Source organism: Canis lupus, chromosome 8, assembly GCF_011100685.1.
Source record: "Canis lupus familiaris isolate Mischka breed German Shepherd chromosome 8, alternate assembly UU_Cfam_GSD_1.0, whole genome shotgun sequence".
Lineage (NCBI taxonomy): Eukaryota > Metazoa > Chordata > Mammalia > Carnivora > Canidae > Canis > Canis lupus.
In genome coordinates, this window is record NC_049229.1 from 60,092,176 (window position 1) to 60,118,239 (window position 26,064).

Here is a 26,064-nt window from a genome sequence, read left to right on the forward strand (position 1 = left end):
GGGCTCCCTGCAGGGAGCCTGCTTCTCCCTCTGCCTGTGTCTCTGTGTGTCTCTCACGAATAAATAAATAAAATCTTTTAAAAAAGATAAAATATGGGCAGCCCCAGTGGCCCAGCGGTTTAGTGCCACCTTCGGCCCAGGGTGTGATCCTGGAGTCCCGGGATCAAGTCTCATGTCGGGCTCCCTGCATGCAGCCTGATTCTCCCTCTGCCTGTGTCTCTCTGCCTCTCTCTCTCTCTCTCTCTCTCTCTGTGTCTGTCATAAATAAATAATCTTTTAAAAAAAAGATAAAATAAATAATTTGCCTTCTTTTCAGACACAATATGGCTGACTTCTTTAAATGAGCTAATATTTATTCAGAGAACAAGGTCTTTTGATAATTAAGCTTTTTGTTCAGAGGGACAGTTTACAAATTTTTGAGCTTGGGTAAAAGGTGTCCCCTCAAATCACAGTCATCTAAAGAGACATGAGTTATTATAAGCAGGTCCACATCTTGTCAGAATGTAAACCCTTTCCTAATCCCCAACTCATTTCTTGTCTAATTATTTTAAGAGTCTTTTAGTTGTGCTATTTTTAAAGCAGAGCAAAGGGACACACGATTTAGCTGGAGGGTTTTTTAAGCCACTGATGCATTCAGTTTGATAAAAGTTAATCCCATATAAAATTACAACTATAATTTTATCCTGATGCTTTTCTTAGACTAGGCATAAGTCGGAAGACTTTTCATCAGGAAAGTGATGAGAGGAGATAGCTCTAGATAAAGCCTATCCGAGGCAGAGATCATCTAACAAGGGTAGTTACTAAGTATTAACCTAATTCAAGCCCAGAGCTTACCTCTACTCTGAGTGTGCCATAAATAATGAAGCATTCTATCTGTTCCTTTTGACAGATAGCATTGTGGTCACAGTGCCTCAAGTAGACGGTGTTTTTTTCTCTACTCTGTTTAATTCTGATCCATTTTCTTCTGTCCTTGGTCAAATAATATACCATCTATCTTACCGTCAAGGTGATAACACAATATCATCACTATACTCTAGCATATATGAGGACTGAGAAAATAACAATCAAAAAATATATTTTGGCAGTCTACACTCAAACTTTTATTATTAACTGAAGTCCAAGTAACTGAACTCCTCAAATGGCCAGATTTTTGTTGTTGCTGTAACATCTAGCTTTTAAGAAAAGAGGCAAATGAAAAGCCAATTTTAGGGATATACTGAAAGAAAAGTCCAAGGTGTGAAATGGAATCACTATTTACAGAGATGACGGTTCATGTATTTTCTATTTACTATCCTGGAAAATAAGATGCTAAGGAGAATACAGTGATCCCCAAACACAGTAAGGTCGTTCTTCAAAAAATATATCATACTGTGGGGCACCTGCCCAGTTCAGTCAGAAGAGCGTGTGACTCTAGATCTCAGGGTTTTGAGTTTGAGCCCCACATTGGGTGGAGAGATTACAAAAAAGTAAACAAGCAAACAAACTTTAAAAAAAATATCTTATACTGTACTTTCTAAGAAAAACGGACTAATGCCTCAGATTCATCTATTTGTTCAATGAATTCTGACAACACCTACTGTGTGTCAAACACTGTTGTGGGTGATAAGGATATAGCACTGAACAAAAGAATATACTTCCTGGCCTCATGTGGCTTACATTCCAGTGGGGAGAGAAAGACAAGCAAAATATATGGGAGGCCAGATACTGATAAGTGGTATGGAGAAAGATATTCAATGAGAAGATTAAAACTATTACCAACATGTCTTTAGAGTAAATTAAGATTAAACAGGAATTTTTAGTATATACCAAATTTTACTACCTAAGAATGACAGAAATAACTGAGATGTTAACACAGTTTTAACAGAGGCAGAGCTGGTGTGCTCTATTCCTTTTTTTTTTTTTTTTTTTTTTTTTTTTAGATTTTATTTATTTATTCATGACAGACACAGAGAGAGGGGACAGAGACATACCCAGAGGGAGAAGCAGGCTCCCTGTGGGGAACCTGATATGGGACTCGATCCCAGGACTGTGGGATCAGAACCTGAGTGGAAGGCAGATGTTCAACTGCTGAGCCACCCAGGTGTCCCTGGTGTGCTCTATCCTATACTACTACAGAAAAAAGTCATTTTGTTTAAAACCCACATAACTGATGGTAAACCAGAGTCCACCTTCAATTATTTTAGTTAACCAGTTTGCCACATTCTAGGACCATTTCTTATATCCCATTCCAACAAATGAATTAGATTAATTTCTCTTTCTAAATTTGGGACTTTTGGGCATATAACTTAATCCACAAATGCCTAGGTTTTAGGGGAATTGATAAATACTAGCAGTTCTCTTTTTATTAAGAGAGGTAAAAGACTAATTCAGCCCATATTCCAGTTTTTATATATCAGTTAGTTCCCAGAGGGAAAAGCATTTTTAATATTTTTCTGATTCCTCTTATTTTTTCTATTTTCTCTTGCCAGTGAGTAGTGTGAGCAATATTTTTAGAGGTTCTAAGTACACGATATAAAAGTGAAAAGGAAGAGCTGAAACGAGCATATTTATGAATAGCTGCTGTTTTTCTAACATTCACTTTTGTCAGGTTGAAATCATAACTGTATCCTGTTACCTAAATGTGGCTGTGATGTGGGGAGAAGGAAACCACACAGAGATAAAGGGAATTCAATTTTAGAACTATAAGTGAATATATTTTAACAAAATCAAATCAATGTTAATTTCTACTGCCTGAAAGAATATTACCCAACTATTTTCCACTACCTTAAAATATAAAAAACACCACAGTTCCACTGTTCTTAAATTAGTATTACCATGAAAGATCTGAAGATTATAAAATCAAGAAAATTGCTTTTGTGGTTACAATCCTCAACAGATACACATGAATAAACTCCCAGACTTCTTAAAAGCTGTATTTGTTTTCCTCATTAATCAAAGTTCAAAACTAATGCTTTTAGCATATATGAAATAATTTTTCCCCACATATTTTATAAGGTGGTTTTCTAGTTACACCAAATACTTCTTCCATATTCACAAATGCTCTAATAGTAAAACTGTTTCCTCTTCTGATATAGAAAAGTGATTTTTTTTTCTCCTTTTTATTAATAAAGTTCCCCTTAACAAAGGCCACACTTACAGGTTTAATGGATTTCAACTATGTTCTTCATTGAGGACCAAGGCACAGAAGGTACCTAAGTAAAAGTCAGTAACTCAGAAATATACACTTGATATTTTTTAAATTGTTTAAGTACCATAATGCCAGTTACATTTTATTCTAAGAAGTGCTATTTGGATATGAGGAAAATAAAATGCTTTTGTTATATTTAAAAGTAGAAGACAATGATCCGGCTTTCAGTATAGTTGTGCTATTAAGTATTAAGGATAATAGGAGTTATCTATTCATCACCCTATATACAATTACTCTATTCAAGAAATATAGAAGTCTCAATGAAAAAATAGACAACAGAGATAATCATGAGCTGCAGAAGAGGAATGAAAACGCAGTGACAATTTACAGTGGTCCTGTCTTCATGCTCCTAATCCACAAATAGTAGAAGGGAAAAGGCTTCAGTGAGGTGACGTGCTTTTAACAGGTGGAAACACCACCTGCATACACCGTGGCTAATCACAGTGATTCAGCTACACAAGGCAACACAGCAAGCACCGCAATGGGCTTACTGGTTTGGCCACTTTTCTTAAAAAAATTTTTTAAGATTATTTATTTATTCATAGAGATGCAGAGAGAGAGAGAGGCAGAGACACAGGCAGAGGGAGAAGCAGGCTCCATGCAGAAAGCCTGACGTAGGACTCGATCCAGGGTCTCCAGGATCACGCCCTGGGCTGCAGGCGGCGCTAAACCACTGCGCCACCAGGGCTGCCCTGGCCACTTTTCTTGATTTAGTTGCAGTTTCAGACTCTAGGAGCCACCCCCCACCCCAAGTTCAAACAACAACACTGCAAAGCACGGCTACTGCTTTGGAAAATCTCTCAGCAGAGAATTCTCCAGGGGGCTATTTCATCAGCCTGAGACTTCCAACTCTGCCGGGGAACAGGATCACAGAGAGCTCCCTCTCAAACAGGTCTGCCCTCAGTACTTTAGGCACTCCCCATGGGGTCTTGCTGGCCTGATTATGATTTATGTTCTTTCTCAGGCTTATCTTTCTGTGCCTGATGTAACCTCAAAAAACCTATTTGAAGCAAAATAATAAATTGTAGTAATTAGAATAAACAAAAACACGTATCTCAAGAGTACTTAAAGCAATCTCCATCAGATTTGGAGGCTGCACTGTGCCAAGCTGCCCTTAGAGGCATGAACTCCATGGCAGGCCACCTGTCACTTGCCCAGAGTTACATCCTGGGAAGAAAGCTGCTGAGCACAGAGGAGCCTGCCCTGGAAGCATGAGCAAAGTTACTTAACACCTGTGTTACCCTTCTGTAAAGTGGAGAGGAGCGAAACAGTGCCTTCTCCATAGGACTGCTGAGGCTGAGGAGCAAATATCCAAAGCCCCTCCCGAAACAAGTGTCTCACACAAAATAACTGCTCAAGTAATACTAGCTCCTATTGTCAGTTTTCAAGTCCCCTTAAACAGAAAATTTCATATCACATCTTTTTTACTATAGGAAAATCTATACTTAACTATTTCCTTCACTAGCAGGGTTTTGTTTTTGGGAACTTTTCCTGTCTTCTTTTTTCTTTCCTTTTAAAACAAATTATTCGAAAATACCAACACCTGCATCGCTTTTCTTTCTTTTCTTCTTTAAGAATTTAGCGATACCTGAATGGCGCTCAGTGGTTGAGCTTCTACCTTTGGCTCAGGACGTGATCCTGGAGTCCTGGGATCAAGTCCCACATCAGGCTCCCTATAGGGAGCCTGCTTCTCCCTCCCTGTGTCTCTGCCTCTCTCTCGTGTCTTTCATGAATAAATAATTTTTTTTTTTTTTTTAAAGAGTTTAGGGTAGCCCGGGTGGCGCAGCAGTTTAGCACCGCCTGCAGCCCAGGGTGTGATCCTGGAGATCCGGGATCAAGTCCCATGTTGGGCTCCCTGCATGGGGCCTACTTCTCCCTCTGCCTATGTCTCTGCCTCTGTCTCTCTGTGTCTCTCATGAATAAATAGATAAAAATCTTAAAAAAAAAAAAAGAGGAGTGAAAGACCTGAATTCTAGTTGGGTGCTGTCACTACTAGTTGCCCCAGCCAGGGACTAAAACGAGAGCAGTGTACAGTGAAGTCTCCATTCCAGTAGTGGGTGACACTTTATACAAATATTGTATAATTCTAGATGTAGTCTTAATTATTCAACATGCTTCATGTGTCTTTATGTTATCATACTGTAAAACAGAATTTAAGTGTTCTTTTCCATAAGTTGCCATTCAAACATAAATTTGACTTCAAAATAGGTTCCAGTCAAAAAATTAAAGACAAGTCAAATAGGTACTTGTCTAAATATTATCTGTAAGTGCAAAATATGGGTGAATGAGAATTAAGGTTATTGGACACCTGGGTGGCTCAGTGGTTGAGCAACTGCCTTCGGCTCAGGGCGTGATCCCAGAATCTGGGATCAAGTCCCACATCAGGCTCCTTGCAAGGAGCCTGCTTCTCCCTCCGCCTATGTCTCTGCCTCTCTGTGTCTCTAACAAATAAATACATAAATCTTTTTTAAAAAGAGAGAATTAAGGTTATTTTCTAGATAATTCACACTCAACTGGCAGGAAGAGAAAGGACATTACAATGGTATCTTAACTCTCAGTGGGGTAGCCCTAAACTTGACTGGTTGACAGTAACATCTCAAGTCATATTTCTCCAATCCATTTTTTCTCAGTTTATTTCAACTGATGTGAATTTAGACAATGAAAAGGAAAATGGAAATGACTAAAGAGGGGTGCCTGGGTGGCTCAGTCTGCTAAACGTCTGCCTTGAGCCAAGATCATGATCCCAGAGTTCTGGATCAAGCCCTGCATCAAGCTCCTTGCTCAGTGGGGAGTCTGCTTCTCCCTCTTCCTCGCTCATGCTCGCTCTATCACGAAGAAAAGAAAAAGAAAAAGAAAAAGAAAAAGAAAAAGAAAAAGAAAAAGAAAAGGAAAGAAAGAGAAAGAACTGAAGAAAACTACTAAAAACTAGAGTTGCCAGTTAACAAGTGTCCTGCATCAGGACCTCCCCTTGGCCTGGTGCTGTCCATCATTGGTCTCTACTCCATCACTGAGATGGTGGGAGAAGGAAGGAAGTCCATTCCACTCAGGGATAAAGTAAACATGTAAAGTATCTAGTACAGTGCTTGGCATCTAGTCAGTGTGCAGTAAATAGCTATCATTCTTACTGTCATGTGCTACCATCTCACACAGAGAAGCAGCAAAATCCAGAGAAGCTGGCTTTCTTGGGTCACACAGGTAGTGTACAGGGATTTGCATCCAAGTTCAAACGGTACCAAAACTCCACCTTGTTGCCTACACAACCTTGCTTTGCCAACTACAATTGAATCTAATGATAACAAAGTTCAATCAGCTGAATATTCACATGACATCGATGGATTTGTCAAGTCAAAGTCTGAGCCAGCTACATAACTGTAACACAACTGAACAAACACAAATTCTTTTTATATTCACAAAGAAAATGAACTGCCAACAGCCAGCATGAAATTACTTGTACACTTTCTTAGCCTGCTCAGTTAAAGCTCATTCAGAATAATGTGATTACTGTGTCCTATTTATAAATCTAAACCCCATATACCTTTTAGCGATCTCATCTGGGCAATCTACTACAGAAAGGTGGAAAAGTTATTCCTAACACATGTTGATACTTCTCATATAGGATTTGTGACATGCATGGTCTCTTCTAGTGAAATATCTTAAGCTAAGTCTTAAGAATTTAAGTTGCCTCTGGATATTCATTAAAAAGTAAAATATAAGGATCCCTGGGTGGCGCAGCAGTTTGGCGCCTGCCTTTGGCCCAGGGCGCGATCCTGGAGACCCGGGATCGAATCCCACATCGGGCTCCCGGTGCATGGAGCCTGCTTCTCCCTCTGCCTGTGTCTCTGCCTCTCTCTCTCTCTCTCTGTGACTGTCATGAATAAATAAATAAAATCTTTAAAAAAAAAAAAAAAAAAAAAAGTAAAATATAGGGATCCCTGGGTGGCGCAGCGCTTTAGCGCCTGCCTTTGGCCCAGCGTGCGATCCTGGAGACCCGGGATCGAATCCCACGTCAGGCCCCCGGTGCATGGAGCCTGCTTCTCCCTCTGCCTATGTCTCTGCCCCTCTCTCTCTGTGTGTGGGACTATCATAAATAAATAAAAATTTAAAAAAAAAAAAAGTAAAATATAAGTGACATTTATTTACGAACAAACTGCTCAGAGAACCAAACAGGAAACATCTGCTAAACCAGTATACTGTTAAGAAAGTAATATGAAGCAGCTCTTTCTGCCCATGGGTCCTGTCCCTGTGTTATAATAAAACCACCTTTTTGCACTTACCAAAGAGAGGTAAGTGATATTTAGGGGTGCCTGCATGGCTAAGTTAAGTGACCAAATCCTGACCTCAGTTCAGATCTTGATCTCAGAGTTGGGAGTTCAAGCCCTACATTGGGCTCCACACTGGGCATGGACCTACTTTAAGAAAAAAAAAAAAAGTGATATGAGCAAAGGGAAAAATAAAACTCACAATGTAGTGTGTGCTTGTGGCTGCACACTGGGCATGGACCTACTTTAAAAAAAAAAAAGTGATATGAGCAAAGGGAAAAATAAAACTCACAATGTAGTGTGTGCTTGTGGCTCCATACTGGGCATGGACCTACTTTAAAAAAAAAAAAAAAAGTGATATGAGCAAAGGGAAAAAAAAAAACTCACAATGTAGTGTGTGCTTGTCACAAAAAGATGAAATATAGGGTTCAAGAAGTGCCAGTGAATTTGGTTAATGCATAAATGAGTCATCAATTCGTTTACTGAAAAACGGTCACACACCTATTGCTTGGTGGGCATGAAGGTGCAGTCTGGTAAGGAAGAGGTGTAATGAAGGAATTTCCATTCACAACCTCTTCCCTTTACTCCTTGAAAGGAGCTTTTCCCTCAAGAATAAAATGTCCTTGAAGTGCCCGGCTGGCTCAGTTGGTAGAGCATGCGATTCTTGACCTGGGGTTGTAAATTCAAGCTCCATGTTGGGTATAGAGAGAGATTACCTAAAAATTAAATCTTAAAAACAAACAAAAAAGGAGTAACACATCTCAATGAAGGAAACAAATACCTCAAACAGCCTTTCCTTAGATCTGAAGATAAAGATCACTCAAAAAGAATATTTGTGGGCACAGTCAGGGAGGGGTATACTTCAGAGGTAAATTATTCTCCTAAAAATACGAAGGTCTTGAATTGTTCACAAATATTCTATCCTACCAGCACCATTAACTGGAGAAAAAAGAAAGACCAAGGAAGAAAGTCCTATTAAGCTGAGAGCAGGGGAAAGACTGCTTCATCTAGAAGAGGCTTCTCGGCAGACAGCCTGGCTCATAAATGGATTGACAGAGGGGGTATCCACGAACCACTTGAAACTGTATGCAAAATTCTACAACCTCATCAGATTCTAAAGGGGCCCATGACCCCTGTAACTCTAAACGTCAAAGTTCAAGCATTAGTTTGACAGATACAAACTCAAATTCTGACTCTTCTGCTTATTAGCTGTATGGTCACCCAGATTAGCAGAGCAAATCACCCAATTTTTCAGAACCTCTGTTTCCACACTTTAAAATGGAAAAGTAATGCCTAATTCCATGTGAGGATTAAATGTGATAAGGCATATTAAGCTTCTAGCACAATAATGTTCATCCACCCAGAAGGGAGGGCAGTAGAAATCCACTAAAACCTCCAGTGTTATAAGGAATGAAATCTGAAGCTTTATACACCAAAGGAAATGACAGAACTTAGTGAGGAGCCCCAAACACCCTCCATTCCCTACGTCCACCATTTTGTAACTCAACTCACAAACCTCCGCACATGAGTAAATTCATACTTAGTTCCACATGGTGATAAGACTACACAACTGTGGCAGATTGTTGGCGAAAGCGATTCAAGGACCTCCCTAACACCTCTGAAGTGGAAAATCCAATACTGGGAGAAAAATATCTTAGACTATTAGCTCTTAAACTTACTAGAAATTAAGGGGATAGTTGAATAATACTCCATTCCTTTAAGTAAACAGGTTTCAAAAATCCGTAATAACCTGTGTGATGTTACTTATGTTAAAATGCGTAACATTTACATGTTTGTATTTATAATTCCTCTATTTATATAGCTGGTTCTTTTTTTTTAACCCCATTTATTTTTTCAGTAATCTCTACACCCAACATGGGGCTCAAACCCACAACCTGGGATCAAGAGTCACGTGCTTTCCTAGAGTCAGCCAGGCACCACTATATGGCTAGTTTTTAACTATCTAGACACGGCAGACTCTTGACTTCAGCTCCAGTCATAATCTCAGGTTCATAGAATTGAGCCCTCCGTTGGGCTCCACACTCAGTAAGGAGTCTGAGATTCTCTTTCTTTCTCTGCCCTTCCCCCAATACTTGCTCATGCTCTCTCTAAAATAAATAAATCTTAAAAAAAAAAAAAAAAGTAACAGAAAACCTAAAAATCAAGAGAAATCCTTGCTCATTTTAATCAGTTTTGGAGAGGCCAATCTAAAATTTCTGTTTAGGGGCAGCCTCGGTGGCTCAGTGGTTTAGTGCCGCCTTCAGCCCAGGGCGTGATCCTGGAGACCTGGGATGGAGTCCCACATCGGGCTCCCTGCACGGAGCCTGCTTCTCCCTCTGCCTGTGTCTCTGCCTCTCTCTCTGTGTCTCTCATGAATAAATAAATAAAATCTTTAAAAAAATAAAAATAAAAATAAAATAAAATTTCTGTTTATTAGTTAACCAAAGATATTTACTGATACTTGTCTATACATCAATTTTATTTGATTTATAACCTACATACCTGAATTAATAAATATTCAGCCCAAAAGGTTGAAAAGTTTGCAGATACTATACTTTTATCTTACACATATTTCAGTTATTTTTAGAGTCCAACTGAAAACAGCTAGTGCAGAAGGAAATACGCATGAAATTCTTGAGGTCTACTCAGATAACAGTCAAGATAAGGTCAGTGGATATTTGGAATACCTAAGACACTAATTTAAAATACACTCCAATGGCCAAGAACATTTTCTTAAGTTGTGCTTGAGAGTAATGGTTTGCATTATATGCTTGATTCCTCTCTATACCAACAAATCCTTTAGCTAAAGAATTTCCCCATCAGTCAGACAACATTATGGGAACAATCTGTTCCAAAGAAGTTGACATTCCCATGATCTAGCAATCTTACCTCAGGGAGTCCCTTTTACTCAAAGTCCCTGGTAATTTTCTAATTGTTTCAGGAGAAGCCACAAAGTGAAAAAGAAATAAAATTCTAAAGAAAAAGGTACTTTTCTACCTATGTTCAAAGTTTTATACATGTTCAACTCTCTCCAGGAAATAAAATCATAGAGCAAATAAAGGCCAACTTAACTGAGCTGCTGTCTATGCTTATCAATGTAAATTCAAAATAAGAACCTTAATTTTTAAACTAGACATTTTTTCAGAAACGATGTACCATAAGGTACAAGGCACTGTTACAGACACAGGTGATATTAAGTCCTACTCTGATGGAGTTTATATTCTAAAAAATAAAAACTTGGCATATGTGTGATGGACTTCGAATACAACTAAAAAAATTTTTTCTGAAGGTGTGTGATAAACCACCATAGATTAACCAAGTATCAAAGCCTAATTACAATCTTAAAATGAGATGCCACAGGAAAAACTTCTAAATTTTGCCTAATTTTTCACCTGAAGGCTTAGTACTAATCTCAACTTTAAAACTGTAGTTATGTACGCTCACCATATATGTAGCCAATGAGGATACCCCTTCCCCCATACACACGCAAAACGCTCAGAAATAGCAGAGTGTTATAAAGCTGACACATAATGTTATCACAGCAAAAACATGAAAAAATTATCTTCAAAAGAATCCAGAAGAATCCTGGCTGGCTGAATCGGTTGAACATGTGACTCTTAATTTCAGGGTCATGAGTTCAAGCCCCACATTGGAGGTAGGGAATTACTTAATAAATAAAAGTTTGTTTTTGTTTTCGTTTTTTAAAGGCCTCCAAGGGTTGGTGCACTTGCCTGGTTCAGTCTCTAAGGTATGCGACTCTTTTTTTTTTTTTTTTTTTAAGATTTTTTATTTATTTATTCATGAGAACATAGAGATAGACAGAGACTCAAGCAGAGGGAGAAGCAGGCTCCATGCAGGGAGCCCGACGTGGGACTCGATCCTGGGTCTCCAGGATCCCACCCTGGTCCGAAGGCGGCACTAAACCGCTGAGCCACCAGGGCTGCCCTGGTATGTGACTCTTGATAAATCAGGTCTTCAGTTTGAGCCCCATGTTAGGCATAGAGATTACTCAAAAATAAAAAAAATTAAAAAATAAAAAAAAGCTTCTAGGGTGTTTTAAGTTCCATTTCCTAACTGGACATTTAAAATCTTAGACGCCTGGGTAGCTCAGCAGTTGAACATCTGCCTTCAGCTCAAGTCATGATCCCAGAGCCCTGGGATCAAGCCCCAGGTCAGGCTCCCTGCTCAGCAGGGAAACTGCTTCTCCCTCTCCCTCTGTCACTCCCCACCCCCTGCCCCGCTTGTGCCCACTCTCTCTGTGTAAAATAAGTAGATAAAATCTTTAAAATAAGTAAATAAATAAAATCGTAAAAGAGAAACAAAACAAAACACCCCACCAACCATGTATGAATTTAAGCTGAATAAGGGCTTTATGACAAAGGAAGGTATCTTGTAAGAAATAATAGCTTGCAATGAATCTAATTAAAACCCATGATGACATGATAAAAATATGATTATCAAATGTGATATAAGATTATTTTTTTAAAGATGTTATTTATTCATTCATGAGAGACACAGAGAGAGAGAGAGAGGGGCAGAGGCACAGGCAGAGGGAGAAGAAGCAGGCTCAAGGAAGGGAGCCCCATGCGGGATTCGATCCTGGGACTCCAGGATCACGACCTGGGCCAAAGGCAGGTGCTAAACTGCTGAGCCACCCAGGGATCCCATACAAGATTTAAAAAGAATCCTTGAGGAGTATGTGCTGGCTCAGTGGGCTAAGTGTCTATTAGCTCAGGTCTTGATCTCCAGGTCATGAGTTCAAGCCCTGCATTGGTCTCCACGCTGGGCATGGAACCTAGTTAAAAAAAAAAAAAAAAACACACCAGAAATTAAGTATGCTAGCTAACTGAATTTAAATAAATAAATAAATAAATAAATAAATAAATAAATAAAGAATCTTTGAGAAAGACACACCCTGAAAAAAAAAACAAAAATCTTAATGCAAAATTTCATAATACTTTTTTTTGTTGTTTTTAATCATAGGTTGAGGGCAAGAGGGAAGAAAGAGGCAAATAGAGAAATATAAACCTACTGAAGTCCTGTTGGTTTTGGGAGGGGGAGCAACAAGGCAGTGACACTGTACAAATTAATTTCAAGTTGCATGAAAAAGGTTCAAATATGACTGCTAAATTACTACAGTACACTAAAATTTTAAGTTTAATAACATAAAAAGTACCAGTGGCCACTACACTTGTTTTTACTGTAAGAACATTTTATGAATAAACACTGCTTCTTCCATTTACTAAGAGAATACAAGATATTTACAAAGGAATCAATCTGAAGAGAAGTTGGTCAGTTACAACATACAGGTGGGCATCACCCTTGTGAGAGCTTCTCACAAACCAAGCCCTCTACTAAACGTTTTTCATCTAACACTGAATCCTCACAGCCCAATCCACAGATGAAAAACAGTAGACTTGAAAAATGCCAACTCCAAATATAATTGGACAAAAGCACTTTTTAAAAAATGTTATTTTATTGTAAAAGTTCTTTTCTCAGTCTCATGTTGCCTTTTTCCAGGTAAGACAACTTCATCTATGTGAACTATTATAAATGAAGGAGAGACATGCATAAAGTAGACAGGATGTCTGACTTATGAATTATGTAATGATGTGGTGTGTCACTTGGACTGGATCACATAACTGATAGGTTATAGAACTAATAAATGGCAGCACTGGGGTCCAAACTCGAGTTTTTCTTTTTCTTTTTTTTTTTTTAAGATTTTTAAAAATGTATTTATTCATGAGAGACACAGAGAGAGGCAGACACACAGGCAGAGAGAGAAGCAGGCTGCCCGTGGGGAGGATCACGCCCTGAGCTGAAGGCAGAGGCTCAACCACTAAGCCACACAAGTGTCCCCAAACTCGAGCATCTCTGATTCAACTTGCAAATGTCTTAACTACTCTATTAAAGAGTGTTCTCTAGAGGCAAATAAAGGCAGTGCCCACCTAAGTACTGCCCAGAAAGGATACCCAGACTCAAAGGAACTTAATTGGTACCAGAGGCAGCACCATTCCCCTTATGAAGATAGGGAAGGTTTTTGATTCCATACTCACTAAGTAACTTCTAGTTTATGCTGGCTCCCATATGGCCTGCCTACAGGGAGAACGTGGCCTGGCCAGGGAATATACATACTTGGGACTGTTGGTGGTTCCACATCTCATTGTAAATTACTAAACTGGCAACCTGCTTTTACATATCCTTCTCAGGGAGTTGAGGTAACACAGGTCTTATTCCTAAAGACAACAGATTTTTAAGCTGAACCACCTCACTTTAAACTGTGCTGATTCTACCAAGGTGACACTGCCCCGTGGGAGCAGCTGTGCCCAGATGACACCCTTCTGTCTCACCACCTCCATCAAAGTTTTATAACATATACTTTCCAAACTGGAAAGTTTTCTAATTCCCTTTAAACTCTACAAAGGCTTTCACAATCTCTCTTGAAAACGTGTTATGAAACTCAGAATGAATGATATGCAGAGAATTTCTCCAGCTCTGAGAAGCTGTTGCTATAATGAACAGCAATATTTTCCTGTGGGGATAATGTTTCTCCATCTTTAAAAGTCACTTTCCACAGCTCAAATATGGTGAATTTGGAAAAAGTTCATCTAAGTTAACTAAATTGCAAACAAGTACATTAACCTTGCTGCTTGTAGTTTCTTTCTTTTATTTTTTTAAAGACTTTATTTATTCACGAGAGACACAGAGAGAGAGGCAGAGACACAGGAAGAGGGAGAAGCAGGCTCCATGCAGGAAGCCCGATGTGGGACTCAATCCCGGGACTCCAGGATCACACCCTGGGCTGAAGGCGGCACTAAACGGCTGAGCCACCCAGGCGTCCCACTGCTTGTAGTTTCTTAATATGTTATAAGATATCTGAGATATTAAAAAAAAAAATGAAGACTAACGAACATATACCCACACATCCAGCTTAAGAAATAAAATACTACGGATACAGTTGAAGCCTCTGGGTAGTGTTGTCATTGTATTATTGTGTAGCCTTTGCCATTATAGAAGTAAAATAGTATTCGATTAAGCAAGTAGACTTTTTCTCCCCCAGGTGCAATCTGGGCAGTAGCAGTGATTATCAGCCAAATCCATCTATTATGATAATTCTGAGTCTGACTGATGGGAGAATAGTGCAAGGTGACAAAACATCAACAGCTCTTGGTATGAATCTCGTATGCATGGACACAATGTCAGAACAGGTATTGCCCTGACCCGGACTTTCTGAACAGTCGTTTGGTCAAATTAGGCCTGAGGTTTGAGCTCTCTGTTTATATGCTACAGAGAAGAGTTTCTGGAGCTTTGAAAAGAAGAGTCTGCTTGCTATACAGACTAGCTTCCTAACCATGACTCTCATTGAATACTGGAAATGTTGGGATAGTCTGTCCAAGGCTAAGACATTTTCTAGGGTTCGTGCCTGTTCCCTCTCAAAGCACTCTACCCTTGTGCTAAAAATCAGTCTCATTATGTATCCCCAGCAGGGTGAAGGTGCTTGTTCCCGGGTATGATAACCTCAAACAAGTAATGATAATTTCCCTGGACTTCCTGACCAACAGAGCAATGTGGGCGCAGTGCAGCCTGTATTTATTGAGCACATTCCATGCCTGGTATTCTGGCTACAAAAATAAATTAACCACAGCTCCTCAAGAAGTTAATTCTGTGGTGGCTGTGCATAGACTTGGTGCATAAGAAAGAAATGATGGGAAGAGAACCAAAATTTTAAAAAAGGAAAAATGGGTGATGGAAGCAAAAAATATGTAATAAACACAAGTAAGCAGAGCGAGTCACTGAGGCAGGCTGTGCTGGTTTACTTTCTCCTATTTTGTGCTCCATTCCAGTTTCTTCCTAATTCTCTCGGCCTCCTCTATTCAACCCTGAGGGATCCGCTACATCTTTCTCTCTCCTAGACAGCCTCATGGCCTCTCCCGCCTTTGATGAACTGACCTAGGCTGATGATTCCCAAATCCTTCCCCCTAGCTGGGCTCCAAGCCTGCACATGCCTCCACAGGCTCAACATCTCCAACTGGCATCTCTGACTGAGTACTTCCCGAACTGATCTCACCATACACCTCTCCCTCTGCCCCTCAAACCTGCTCTTCCTTTAATGCTTCCTCTCCCAGTTACAGACTCCACCATTTACTGGAACCCTCAGTATCAACCTGGACCTTCTGGCTAGCCCTCCTCCACACTTGGCAGATAGGTCCTGAGTATCTCCAGATTCCAGCCACTTCCCTCCATCCCCCTCCAGATCCAAGTGACTATCACCTGCCCCACAAATACTCCTTTTTACTTGTCTTTCAGAAGGCCTGCTCTTCAAAAAAACAATCACCAAACCCCGTTTAAAATCCTTCGCTAGGGGATCCCCAGGTGGCTCAGCGGTTTGGCGCCTGCCTTTGGCCCAGGGCGCAATCCTGGAGTCCTGGGATCAAGTCCGGTGTCAGGCTCCCGGTGTGGAGCCTGCTTCTCCCTCAGCCTGTGTCTCTGCCTTTCTGCCTGCCCCCCCCCCCCCCATCAATCATGAATAAATAAATAAAATCTTTAAAAAAAATAAAATAAAAAATAAAAATCCTTCGCTAAAAATATAATACTAATAATAAAATGAATGAATGAATGAATAAAATAAAATCCTTCACTAATGGGGCACCGGGCTGGCTCAGTCAGAGGAGTGTGAGAATCTTGATCTTGGGGTCCTGAGTTCAAGCCCCATGTTGGGTGTAGAGATTACTTAAATAAAATATAGTCCTTCACTAGCTTCCATACTACTTTCAGGACAAACCCAAACCCCTTAACAAAAACCCAGCAGTATGGATTTTCCTCTCCCCACCTGAGGCTCCAGATAGACACCTGCCTCAAGTCTTTGGCCTGCAGTTCCTTTGTTGGAACAGTCTTTTCCAGCCTTGGACAAATTCCACCCTGCACCATCCCTGTCCTCTCTGCTGCCTCTCCCTATTGTTTACAGCACCCTTTATTTTTTTTTTTATTTTTCCTATCATAGCATGGATCAGACTGTTTTCTTAATGGTGTCAATACTAGCATGAGCTCCTACTACATATATCCTTGGCACTTAACACCTCTTTAATATGGAATAATCAAATGATTCTTAATAGTCACAGGGTACACAGTTTATCTATTCCTAACTTTTTATGCACTATGACAATGGGATTTCCAGTTAGCAATATAACCTGGGCATTTACAGGGAATAACCAGTTTCTCCATCTTTCTCTTATCCCAGAACCAACCAGCCAAAGACAGGAAAGCTCTTAACTGTAATTAGAGCCCTTTTCTTCACTAGGCCTTACATAGTAATTACACCTTACATAGCATCTTAAATTTAAGACATTATGTGGATCTTTGAGGACTCCACAACTTCCTACAGACAAGATTAGGGGTTTTCCAAGACAAACCTCCCTATGATAACTATAACACTGTTATTAGCTCTTTGGCTTCAGGACACCTAACTGGTTTAGTGGGAAGAGCATGTGATTCTTGATCTTGGGGTCATGGGTTCAAGCCTCACATTGGGTACAGAGATTACTGAAAAAAAAAAAAAAAAAAAAGTTAAAATAAAAAGACAAAGTTATTAAAAAAAAAAAAAAATGCTGGCTTTACATGCACTTTAAATCACACAACCGCTCTTGAGCATTATCCCCATGGTTTAGATCAGGGAACCAGAGCCCAAAGAGGTCACACAACTCATCCAAGGTTAAACAGCCAGTTGGTGAGGAAACCAGAATTCAAGCTCAGACAATATAACTTTACAATCTTGGCGTGGTCTGTGCAAAAGAGTCAGTGAATGAAAGTCAGTAAACTGTACTAGATCAGAAGGACACAGTTGGGATTATATTAGAAAGGGGGGACTTGGGGATCGCCCGGTTTGGCGCCTGCCTTTGGCCCAGGGCGCGATCCTGGAGACCGGGGATCCAATCCCACGTCGGGCTCCCGGTGCATGGAGCCTGCTTCTCCCTCTGCCTGTGTCTCTGCCTCTCTCTCTTTCTCTCTCTCTCTCTCTGTGTGACTATCATAAATAAATAAATAAAAAAGAAGGGGGGGGGGGGGACTTGGATAATCCTGAATGCATTACTATTTGCTTTTGGATTACATTTTAAGGGAGCCAATATAAGCATTTTCAAAACTAGGGCACTCTTCGTGATCTTACGGGGTACACCCGAAGAAAGACCGCTTGCTCTAAGACCTCTTGCTCTGTATCTATTCCTTCTTCCCAGGGAGGGGGAGCTTGCAAACTCCGACATCATGGCCAGGGACCTCCCTGGAGAACACAGGGGGCAGCGTGCATTACAAGGCTGGGAAGGAAGGCACAAAGCCAGGCTAAAGACGCCTACAGCCTTTTGGGGGGTTGGGGGGCTCACCTCTCGCAGCTCCAGTCTCTGGGCCACAGCTTCCAGGCTCTCCTGGCCAGTGCTCTCCACAGACAGCGTGAACTCCACAAACTCGTTATTGAGCAGCTGGATCCGGGCAACCAGGCAGCTCTTGCTGGACACCGTGTAGCGCCGGGTGCGTTTCAGTTTCAGTCCGAACGGCAGGGGCATCTTCTTCTCCCTCCGAGCGCGGTGGACAGGTCAAGCGGGCAAGGCACCGCCACCAATCGGGTGGTGGGGACGGCGGGGGAACAAGCTCCTCTCCCGCCGGGAGGAGTCCTGGACAGTCTCCGGCTGCTCACCCAGCAGCAGCTGCTGCCGCCATCAAAAGGCAACCGAGTCCCCAAAGGCCGGGTGGGGGGAGCATCCACGCCAGTGCTGGGGACAGACGGACACCGGTTACAGGGGCCAGGGCAACTTCTGACCTGTCTGTATTTGTATACCCCTCCCCCACCTCCACCTCTTGAGCTTTTTAAAAATAAAATTAAAAAAAAAAATCACTAAAGCCCTATCCAAAGAACAAGCTCCCCCCACTGCGTCCTGGATAAAGAAGGTATCACCAGGACCTGGGCGGCCAGGGAGGGAGCCTACCACCCGGCTCCAGCCCTCTGGAAGCCTTCGGATAACGCGAGGCACCTCCGGGCCCAAGCGGATCGCGGCTGGGGCTACCGGGCCGCCAAACTCGGTAGCCGGCCTGTAGGGGCTCCGCGCTCAAGTTTCGAGGGTTTCTTTTCTTTTTTTTTTTTATCCTTAATTTTGCTGGCTCCCTAAAGCGCCAGGTGTGGGGGTGCTCGAGTCCTTAACAGGAGATGAGGTGCACAAGAACAGCTCCCAAAGCGCTAAGCACGCCCCGTGAGACACGGGGACCCTGCACCCACGGGGGGGGGGGAGGGGGATCCCCGGGAACTTCTGGCAGCTGCGAGGTCCAGGGAGGCGAAACGCCCCACACGCGCCCGCAGGGCCGCTGCGGCTCTGCAAACGTCTACGTCACCAAACTGATCGATCGATTCGCAAGCCCGAAGGACGCCAGGAATGCGGGTTGTCCGATTACCACCCGAAGCACGGACGTTCGGCAAAGGGCGGCCCCGGCTTCCCCGCCGATGGGGCCGCCGGGAGGGGCGGCGGGCCTGCGCCCCAGCAGGGCCGCGGCCCGGAAGCCTGAAGCACCATCCTGGGTTCTCCAGGGGCGGCCCGGGCCGAGCGAGCCGGGCGAGCGGAGGGAATCGACGGCCGGGGACCTCGCGCTCGGACTCAAACCCCCCGCCCCCGGCGCGCGCAGCGTCCTCCCCGCCGCGTTGCCCCGGCCAACGCGCAGCCTCAGAAGTCCCGGAACGCTCCGCCCGCCGCCCGCGTTTCCGGACGGACGCGCGACGGAAGGACCGGCCCCTGCTGCCCCCCCCTCCCCTCCCCCCGCCCAGCTCGAGCCCCAGGGAAGGGGGCGGGGGCGGGGGCGGGGGCGGTCCGGCTCCGGGCTTGCAGCCTCGGGACGCACACACACCGCCCCCCATAACGTGACTTACAACGTTTCTAAACACACCTGTTGATGCTAACTGCTGGGCTTGGAGCAAACAGCGTGAGCGGCGGCGATGGGGGGCGGGGGGGCGGGGGGGGTCACACTGCCTGGGTTTTTTTCTCCTCCTCCCCGCCCCGGCCAGCGAGTCAACAAAGTCCCGGGACGGTTCCCACCCTTTGTTTTTCTTTCTGAGTGGAGGCCGCCTGGTTAGACGGATGGCTGAGAACCGTCGAGCGAGGCCCGGCCGCGGCTGGCTACCCTGAACTTGGCCGGGGAACCGCGGGCAGGGGCAGGGGCAGGGGCAGGGGCAGGGGCAGCCCTCCATCCTCTCCCCTGGGAGACGCGGAACCCAGGCCAGGGAAGGAGCGGCTGTAGCTCAGCTTCGCCCTGGGCACGGATCCCAGGTTCCTCCTCCCCAGGGCTCCGCTCTTTTCCGCTTTTCCTGCGTCTGGGTTTCAAGAGGCGATGGACGCAGCTATTCCACTGGGCTCTGCCCAAGCTAACGTTTTGTAATTCCATTCCACAAAAGTGTCTTGCGTCCCTGAGGACGAGGCAGCCTAGTGGGCAGTGTGAGAAATCTAAGATGAGCCGAACCCTAAGCCGTCACTGCCCTTAAGGAGATTACACGCGAGCTATAATTACATACAGGGCTGCATCTCGAGTAAGGACCGAGCCACAGCTTCCTCTGTTTCTGTTTTCGTGCTTTGGTCGGTGGTGGTTTGCTTTTTGCCCTTGGAGTTCTGGTTATGCCCACGTGGCCAGAAAAATTAAAAACAAGGACCAGAGGAAGAAGGCCAAAGGAAGGGAAAAAAAAAAAAAAAGGAATACTTAAAGGGCTGTTTTAAACAACAGCTTTTGCTGAGTACCTTCTATGAGTAAAAGCACCATACTAAAGGGGGGAGGGGTGACATAAGTATTATTAAAAGAGTCTTCACTTGCAGTTTTTTGTTTTTGGGGGGGTTTTTGCTGTTTTAAATGCTCTTTGCTATGTCAGGGTATAAACTAAATATAGTTGAGGCAGAATAAAAAAAAAATCATGAGATGAGAACTTTAATAAGTTTTTGACTAGAAAATTGCCTGATAGGGGATCCCTGGGTGGCGCAGCGGTTTGGCGCCTGCCTTTGGCCCAGGGCGCGATCCTGGAGACCCGGGCTCGAGTCCCAACGTAGGGCTCCCGGTGCATGGAGCCTGCTTCTCCCTCTGCCTGTGTCTCTGCCTCTCTCTCTCTCTCTCTGTGTGACTATCATAAATAAATAAAAATTAAAAAAAAAGAAAATTGCCTGATAAGCCATCAGTGTTTTGTATGATACAAATATTAAGAGATTATATATATATGACATACCACATATACTACATAAATACCTTTCTGAGATGAGGTGGTGGATTTCAATTTTATATACAAATTAGGGTAACGAAAAAAATGGGACAGGTTAAGAGGTTAAGTAGTGTGATGAAGGGAAGATATTGCATATATGCAGAGGAAAGATTAATGTTTGTATTGAGTGTTCAAATATGGTGGATTCTTCATTACAAGGAAAGACCTATGCCTTGAAGGCAGATATTACAGTATACAACTTAATTATTAACTTAAGCTCTGATTAAGCAAATGCAGAGTAAAACTTTGAGTTGTTCCTGATATTTGAAATGTTTTACATCAGATAAAGAAAAACCAATGTCTCCTCTTTATTTTGGTAGATATTATAATGTGTCAGAAAAGTTGAGGGGTGAATATGGGTGTGGATATAAGGATGCATTTTTCCCCAAGATCTATCCACAAGAATAGCCTGCTTTCTGCGTATTTATATAAAACCTGTGTTAAAATAATGCTGTTTAATAATTTAGATAATTATCAATGATTTACACATTTTAATTTTCAGTTTTCACTAGCAAATCATGTCAAAGTTATGAATGTTCCAATAGAGTAGAAATGTAAGTTGCTTTTGGGGGGGGGTCTGTTTCAGGTGTAAAATAATATACAATAACTTGAAAGATCTGCAATTATAGCTTATCTAACTGCTAAAGAGATCATTCATAATTGGCTTTTGAAAGGAAAAGCTAGGAAACACTTTCTCTACAAAACCATTTTTGAATGTAATAAGAGATACATGTTAAATTCTGTTCCACTTTTCAAAAGGCAGTCTGGGGTATCTGTGAATTCATTTTAACGTTTTCATATTCCCTTTCAAAAGTCTGTCAAATACCCTGTAACTCTGAATCCTGTCGTTTCCACCCTTGCTAAGATCCTCCCCACATGTAATTTTGCCAAAGACACTCCAAAATAATCACAGGGGGTCTATGGCATCTTTAGAGTAACATACAGATCTATATAGCATTTAAATCAAACATATTTCTCATGGACAATATGCGTAGATACTCGAGAATAAGATACCCTAGAAACAAAACACAACTACTATCAGAGTAAAATTACTGTCGTATCCCAAAGTCAAAAAAAAAAAAAAAAAAAATCTGCCAGCAGCTAATTAGGCGTTCAGCGGTCGTCAGGGCACACGGCGCGTTTCGAACGTGCCTGCGAGTGCGCGCTGTGATTATAGGGCTTTCGCAGCAAAAGAGAGAAGACGTGCATGCCAAGGGCGGCCAGTCTAATCAGGATTTGCAGAAATCACAAGCCGGAATCTGCAGACCCAAGAATTCTTTTTCCCAGAGTAAACACTCTTTACTGCAAAACAAGTCATCACCAAACAATCCCTCCCCTCCTCGCCTCCTCGCCTAAGTTATCTGGCAAACCTTAATATTCCGAGAAGCACCAAAAAAAAAAAAAAAAAAAAAAAAAAAAGGCTTAGAAGACTGCTAGAACCCTGATGCAGAAGTAAGCCGGCAAGGAGTGCAGAAGTTCGCGCCCCCCGGGTAGCAGCGCAGTGCCGCAGACCGCGGAGGAGCTGGGAAGGGAAGGCTTCTCCGGTCTTTGTTACGCTCCTGCCGCGGGGTCCGGGGGTCCCGGGCGGGCGGACGCGCTCCGGGGCCCCCGCCGGGCGACACGCCCCGCCGCCCGCCGCCCGGGCCCGCGCGCTCACCTGCTCCCGCTCCCGCATCCTCGGGGCCGCGCGCCCCGCTCAGCGCCCGGCCTCCCGGGGTCCCGCCGCGCCGCCGCCGCCGCCGCCGCCGCCGCCGCCCCCGCCGCGCCCGCACGCCAGCCCGCGCCGCCGCGCGCTCATGGGGCCCGCGCGCCGCACTTCCTGTCTCCGGAACCCCGGCCCGCGGACCATTCCCCGGGCAGAGTCCGGCGGCGGCGGCGGCGGGGGCGGCGGCGGGGGTGGGGCCGCACCGACGCACCGACGGACGAAGGCGCACGGGCCGGGGCGGCGGGGCGGGGGCGGGGGCGGCGGCGGCGGCGGGGCGGCCCTCCCCCGGGGGCGGGCGGATCCGGGGCGGCGGCCGCGGCGGCCCGTGACCTCAGAGAGTTGGAATGCGGGCGGCGGGGCGCGGGGGGGCGCGGGGGGGCGCGGGGGGACAGCTGCGCCCGGCCGCCGCCGAGGGGGCGCGCCGCTGCGCCTTTCCTCCTATGACCGCTTATTTTAAGGGCTTCCAGATACAGCGCGGCTTTCAGTCCAAACGTGGGCAGGGGGATGTTCGCGTGCTTCCAGGGCCCGCAGGACGCTATATCGCCAGAGCGGTCCGTGTACCGCTGTGCACTTCTGAGAACAGCTCCCAGATTCTAGGTCTTACTTCCGTGCACCTCCAAAAAAAAAACCAAAACAAAAAAAAAAGGAGCGTCTGCCTTGGGCTCAGGGCGTGATCCTGGGGACCCGGGATCGAGTCCTGCATCGGGCTCCCTGCACGGAGCCTGCTTCTCCCTCTGCCTGTGTCTCTGCCTCTCTCTCTCTCTCTCTCTCTCTGTGTCCCCCATGAATAAATAATTTTTTTTTAAAGGTGGAGGAAACACCCTTAAGTACTGGGTGGGAAAGTCCCCTTCTATCCACCCCTCCAGCCCCCGCCAAAAGGTTGATGTGCCTCAAATAACCTCTAGGTCTCCAAAAGAGCTGTATGCATATGCAATACCCGGTAGAGCCATTCGGGAGGGGGGCTCCACGGTCAAGCTGTCTGGGTTCAAATCTCAGCGCCAACACTCTAGCTGGGGAACCTGGTGCAAATTTCCTGACCTCTCTCTGTGTCGGCTTCCTCTCTCTCTTTTTTTTTTTTTTTTTTTGGATAGTTATGGGTTTTTTTTTTTTTAAGATTTTATTTATTTATTCATGAGAGACAGAGAGAGAGAGAGAGAAGCAGAGACACAGGCAGGGGGAGAAGCAGGCTCCATGCAGGGAGCCCGACGCGGGACTCGATCCTGGGACTCCAGGATCGGGCTTCCTCTCTTCAAAAGTGAGAAGAAGAATCACTGCGGGGTAACTTGTGTAAAATATATGGGAAGGGATTCATTTAACTCTAGACCCCATTAGCAGTGTTTATTATTACATGATCACTATATTTTTAACCGGTTTTATTACTCAGTTGGAATACCTAAGTGAAGGACTAAAACTATGTGACCCTAACAACCATGACCAAAGAGTTGTTTGACGTTTACCTGGCATGTGGTTTGAGCGACTGGAGCAGGGAAGCTTTTATTTTGCGCATTTTTTTTTTTTTTTTAATTTATGATAGTCACACAGAGAGAGAGAGAGAGGCAGAGACACAGGCAGAGGGAGAAGCAGGCTCCATGCACCGGGAGCCCGACGTGGGATTCGATCCCGGGTCTCCAGGATCGCGCCCTGGGCCAAAGGCAGACGCCAAACTGCTGCGCCACCCAGGGATCCCTGCGCATTTTAATTTAAGTGATTTTTTAAAAAAAAATACTGTTTCTAAGATTTTTTATTTTTTAATTTATTCAGAGAGAGAGAAAGAGGCAGAGAGAGGGAAGAGGAGGCTCCATGCAGGGAGCTTTATGTGGGACTTGATCTGCTTGATGTGGGACTCGATCTGCTTGATGTGGGACTCGATCTGGAGTCTCCAGGATCACACCCCCGGCTGCAGGTGGCGTTAAACCGCTACGCCACCGGGGCTGCCCAAAAATACTGTTTCTAGAAAGCTTTTTTGTGTTAAATTTTATTTAACTCTCATTTTCATCGACAATTAGCAGCCACTTATCGAGTCCTTACTGTGCCTAACTCATGGTCCCTGCACACAGAGGACTTCTGGTCTAGTGGAAGATGATGTACACACACCGTACGTACATCATTGATGTATGAGCGCTATGAGAAAACAAATCCCAGGCAAGATTCAAGTCAAGCAATGGAGCTAAAAGCAATTAAGATTACATGTGTTTCTGATAGAAAAAAATAATTAATTCTGTTTGTAATTGAGGGGCACCTGGGTGGCTCAGTGGTTGAGCATCTGCCTTTGGCTCAGGTCATGATCTCGGGGTCCTGAGATGGAGTCCCACATCAGGATCCCCGCAGGGAGCCTGCTTCTCCCTCTGCCTCTGTCTCTGCCTCTCTCTGTGTGTCTCTAATGAATAAATAGATAAAATCTTTAAAAAAAATAAACTAGCTTCTTCAAAAAGAAATTCTGTTTGTAATTGATATTTCAGCAGGACACCATGAGGGGTCAAGTTGTGTGTGAGAAAAGAAGACATTAAAATAAGCTCCTTTTCTGGTCTTCCAAGGTAGAAACATTGAAATTATGTGAGACTCTTTTCCCTTTCTCATCTCCAGCCTACCATGAAGATCTGATATTTCCTCCTTTACACCATCTCACAATTTCTTTTTTTCTCTCTACCTCGCCCCCTCCCACTTCCCAAAATTCTAAATCATCATTTTACATCCGGATTATTGCAACAAGGGTGGTCTAACATCTAATTTCTCAGTTTTCTCTCCTTTTCATGCAAATACCAAGCTTACCTCTGTCTCAGGTTTATCACTCCCGATGGACACACACATACCCATACCCACGCCCCCACCAGGCTAGCTTTTCCGCCTGTACTTTAAGGGCTTTCTAAGCTGATCCTAGCCTCTCTGCCCATCCTTAATTTTTCTCTTCCCCCCAGAATGCCCCAGTCAAGCTGTTTCTCCAGGCCCGTAGTATCTCCTGTGCCCCCCACCCCCTTTCATTTGTCTAAGTCTTTCCTTGCCCTTCAAGCCTCAATTCAAGCCTCTCTGCTTCCAAGAAAACTTCTTAACCATCCCATTCCACAGTGATCTCCATACTTGGCAAGAGCTTTAAAAACTATTTCATGAGGGCTTCTTTTATACCTCCTAGAATTCCTAGGACACTACTGGCAGAGAGTAGGCACTAAAAAAAAACCGTGTTAATTGAATCGGGAAGAAAATAAAAGTATTTTAAAAATAGAAAATGATCATAAAACCCCAAGGGATATTAGACAACAGATTTGAACTTCCTCCCTCACACTGCACCAGTGTCATTTGCTGACCAAATATTTGAACTCTATTTTCCCCTCAACTACGTTAATTTGACAGTAGCTACCCCATGATAAGCCACATGAACAGCCCCTTCACAACGTCATTGGCTTATGTTTGAATGAAAGGAAGAGAAGTAATTTGTATAGTTCAAGCCCAAAAGATACAAAAAGGTATAAGTAAAAGTCTCCTTACCTGCCTGCTAGACACCTAGCTCTCCTGTTGCCAGTAACCAGTTACCATAATCTGTATCTATCTAGAGATACTCTGTAGATAAATAGCCATTACCTATCTGTATCTTTACCTCCTCTTGTTACCCAGAAAGTGGCGTATTATGAGTACATATACATATGGAGAT

The 26,064-nt window shown here is 43.8% G+C and overlaps 1 protein-coding gene across 2 annotated transcripts in view; it reads right to left on the reverse strand.

Moving 5' to 3' along the window:
- Positions 1-22,449, reverse strand: part of PTPN21 (protein tyrosine phosphatase non-receptor type 21) — a 79,834-nt gene extending 57,385 nt beyond the window's left edge. The window contains exons 1-2 of one of the 2 annotated variants that reach the window (XM_038545501.1): positions 22,374-22,449; positions 17,820-18,206 (exon numbers count right to left, since the gene is read on the reverse strand). In XM_038545501.1, coding sequence (XP_038401429.1) covers positions 17,820-17,999 — 180 coding nt within the window. In that variant the 5' untranslated portion in view covers positions 18,000-18,206; positions 22,374-22,449. Of the gene's footprint in view, positions 1-17,819; positions 18,973-22,373 lie in introns of those variants that run through there. The other variant, XM_038545502.1, reaches the window with a different exon arrangement.
- Positions 22,450-26,064: the final 3,615 nt, after the last annotated feature.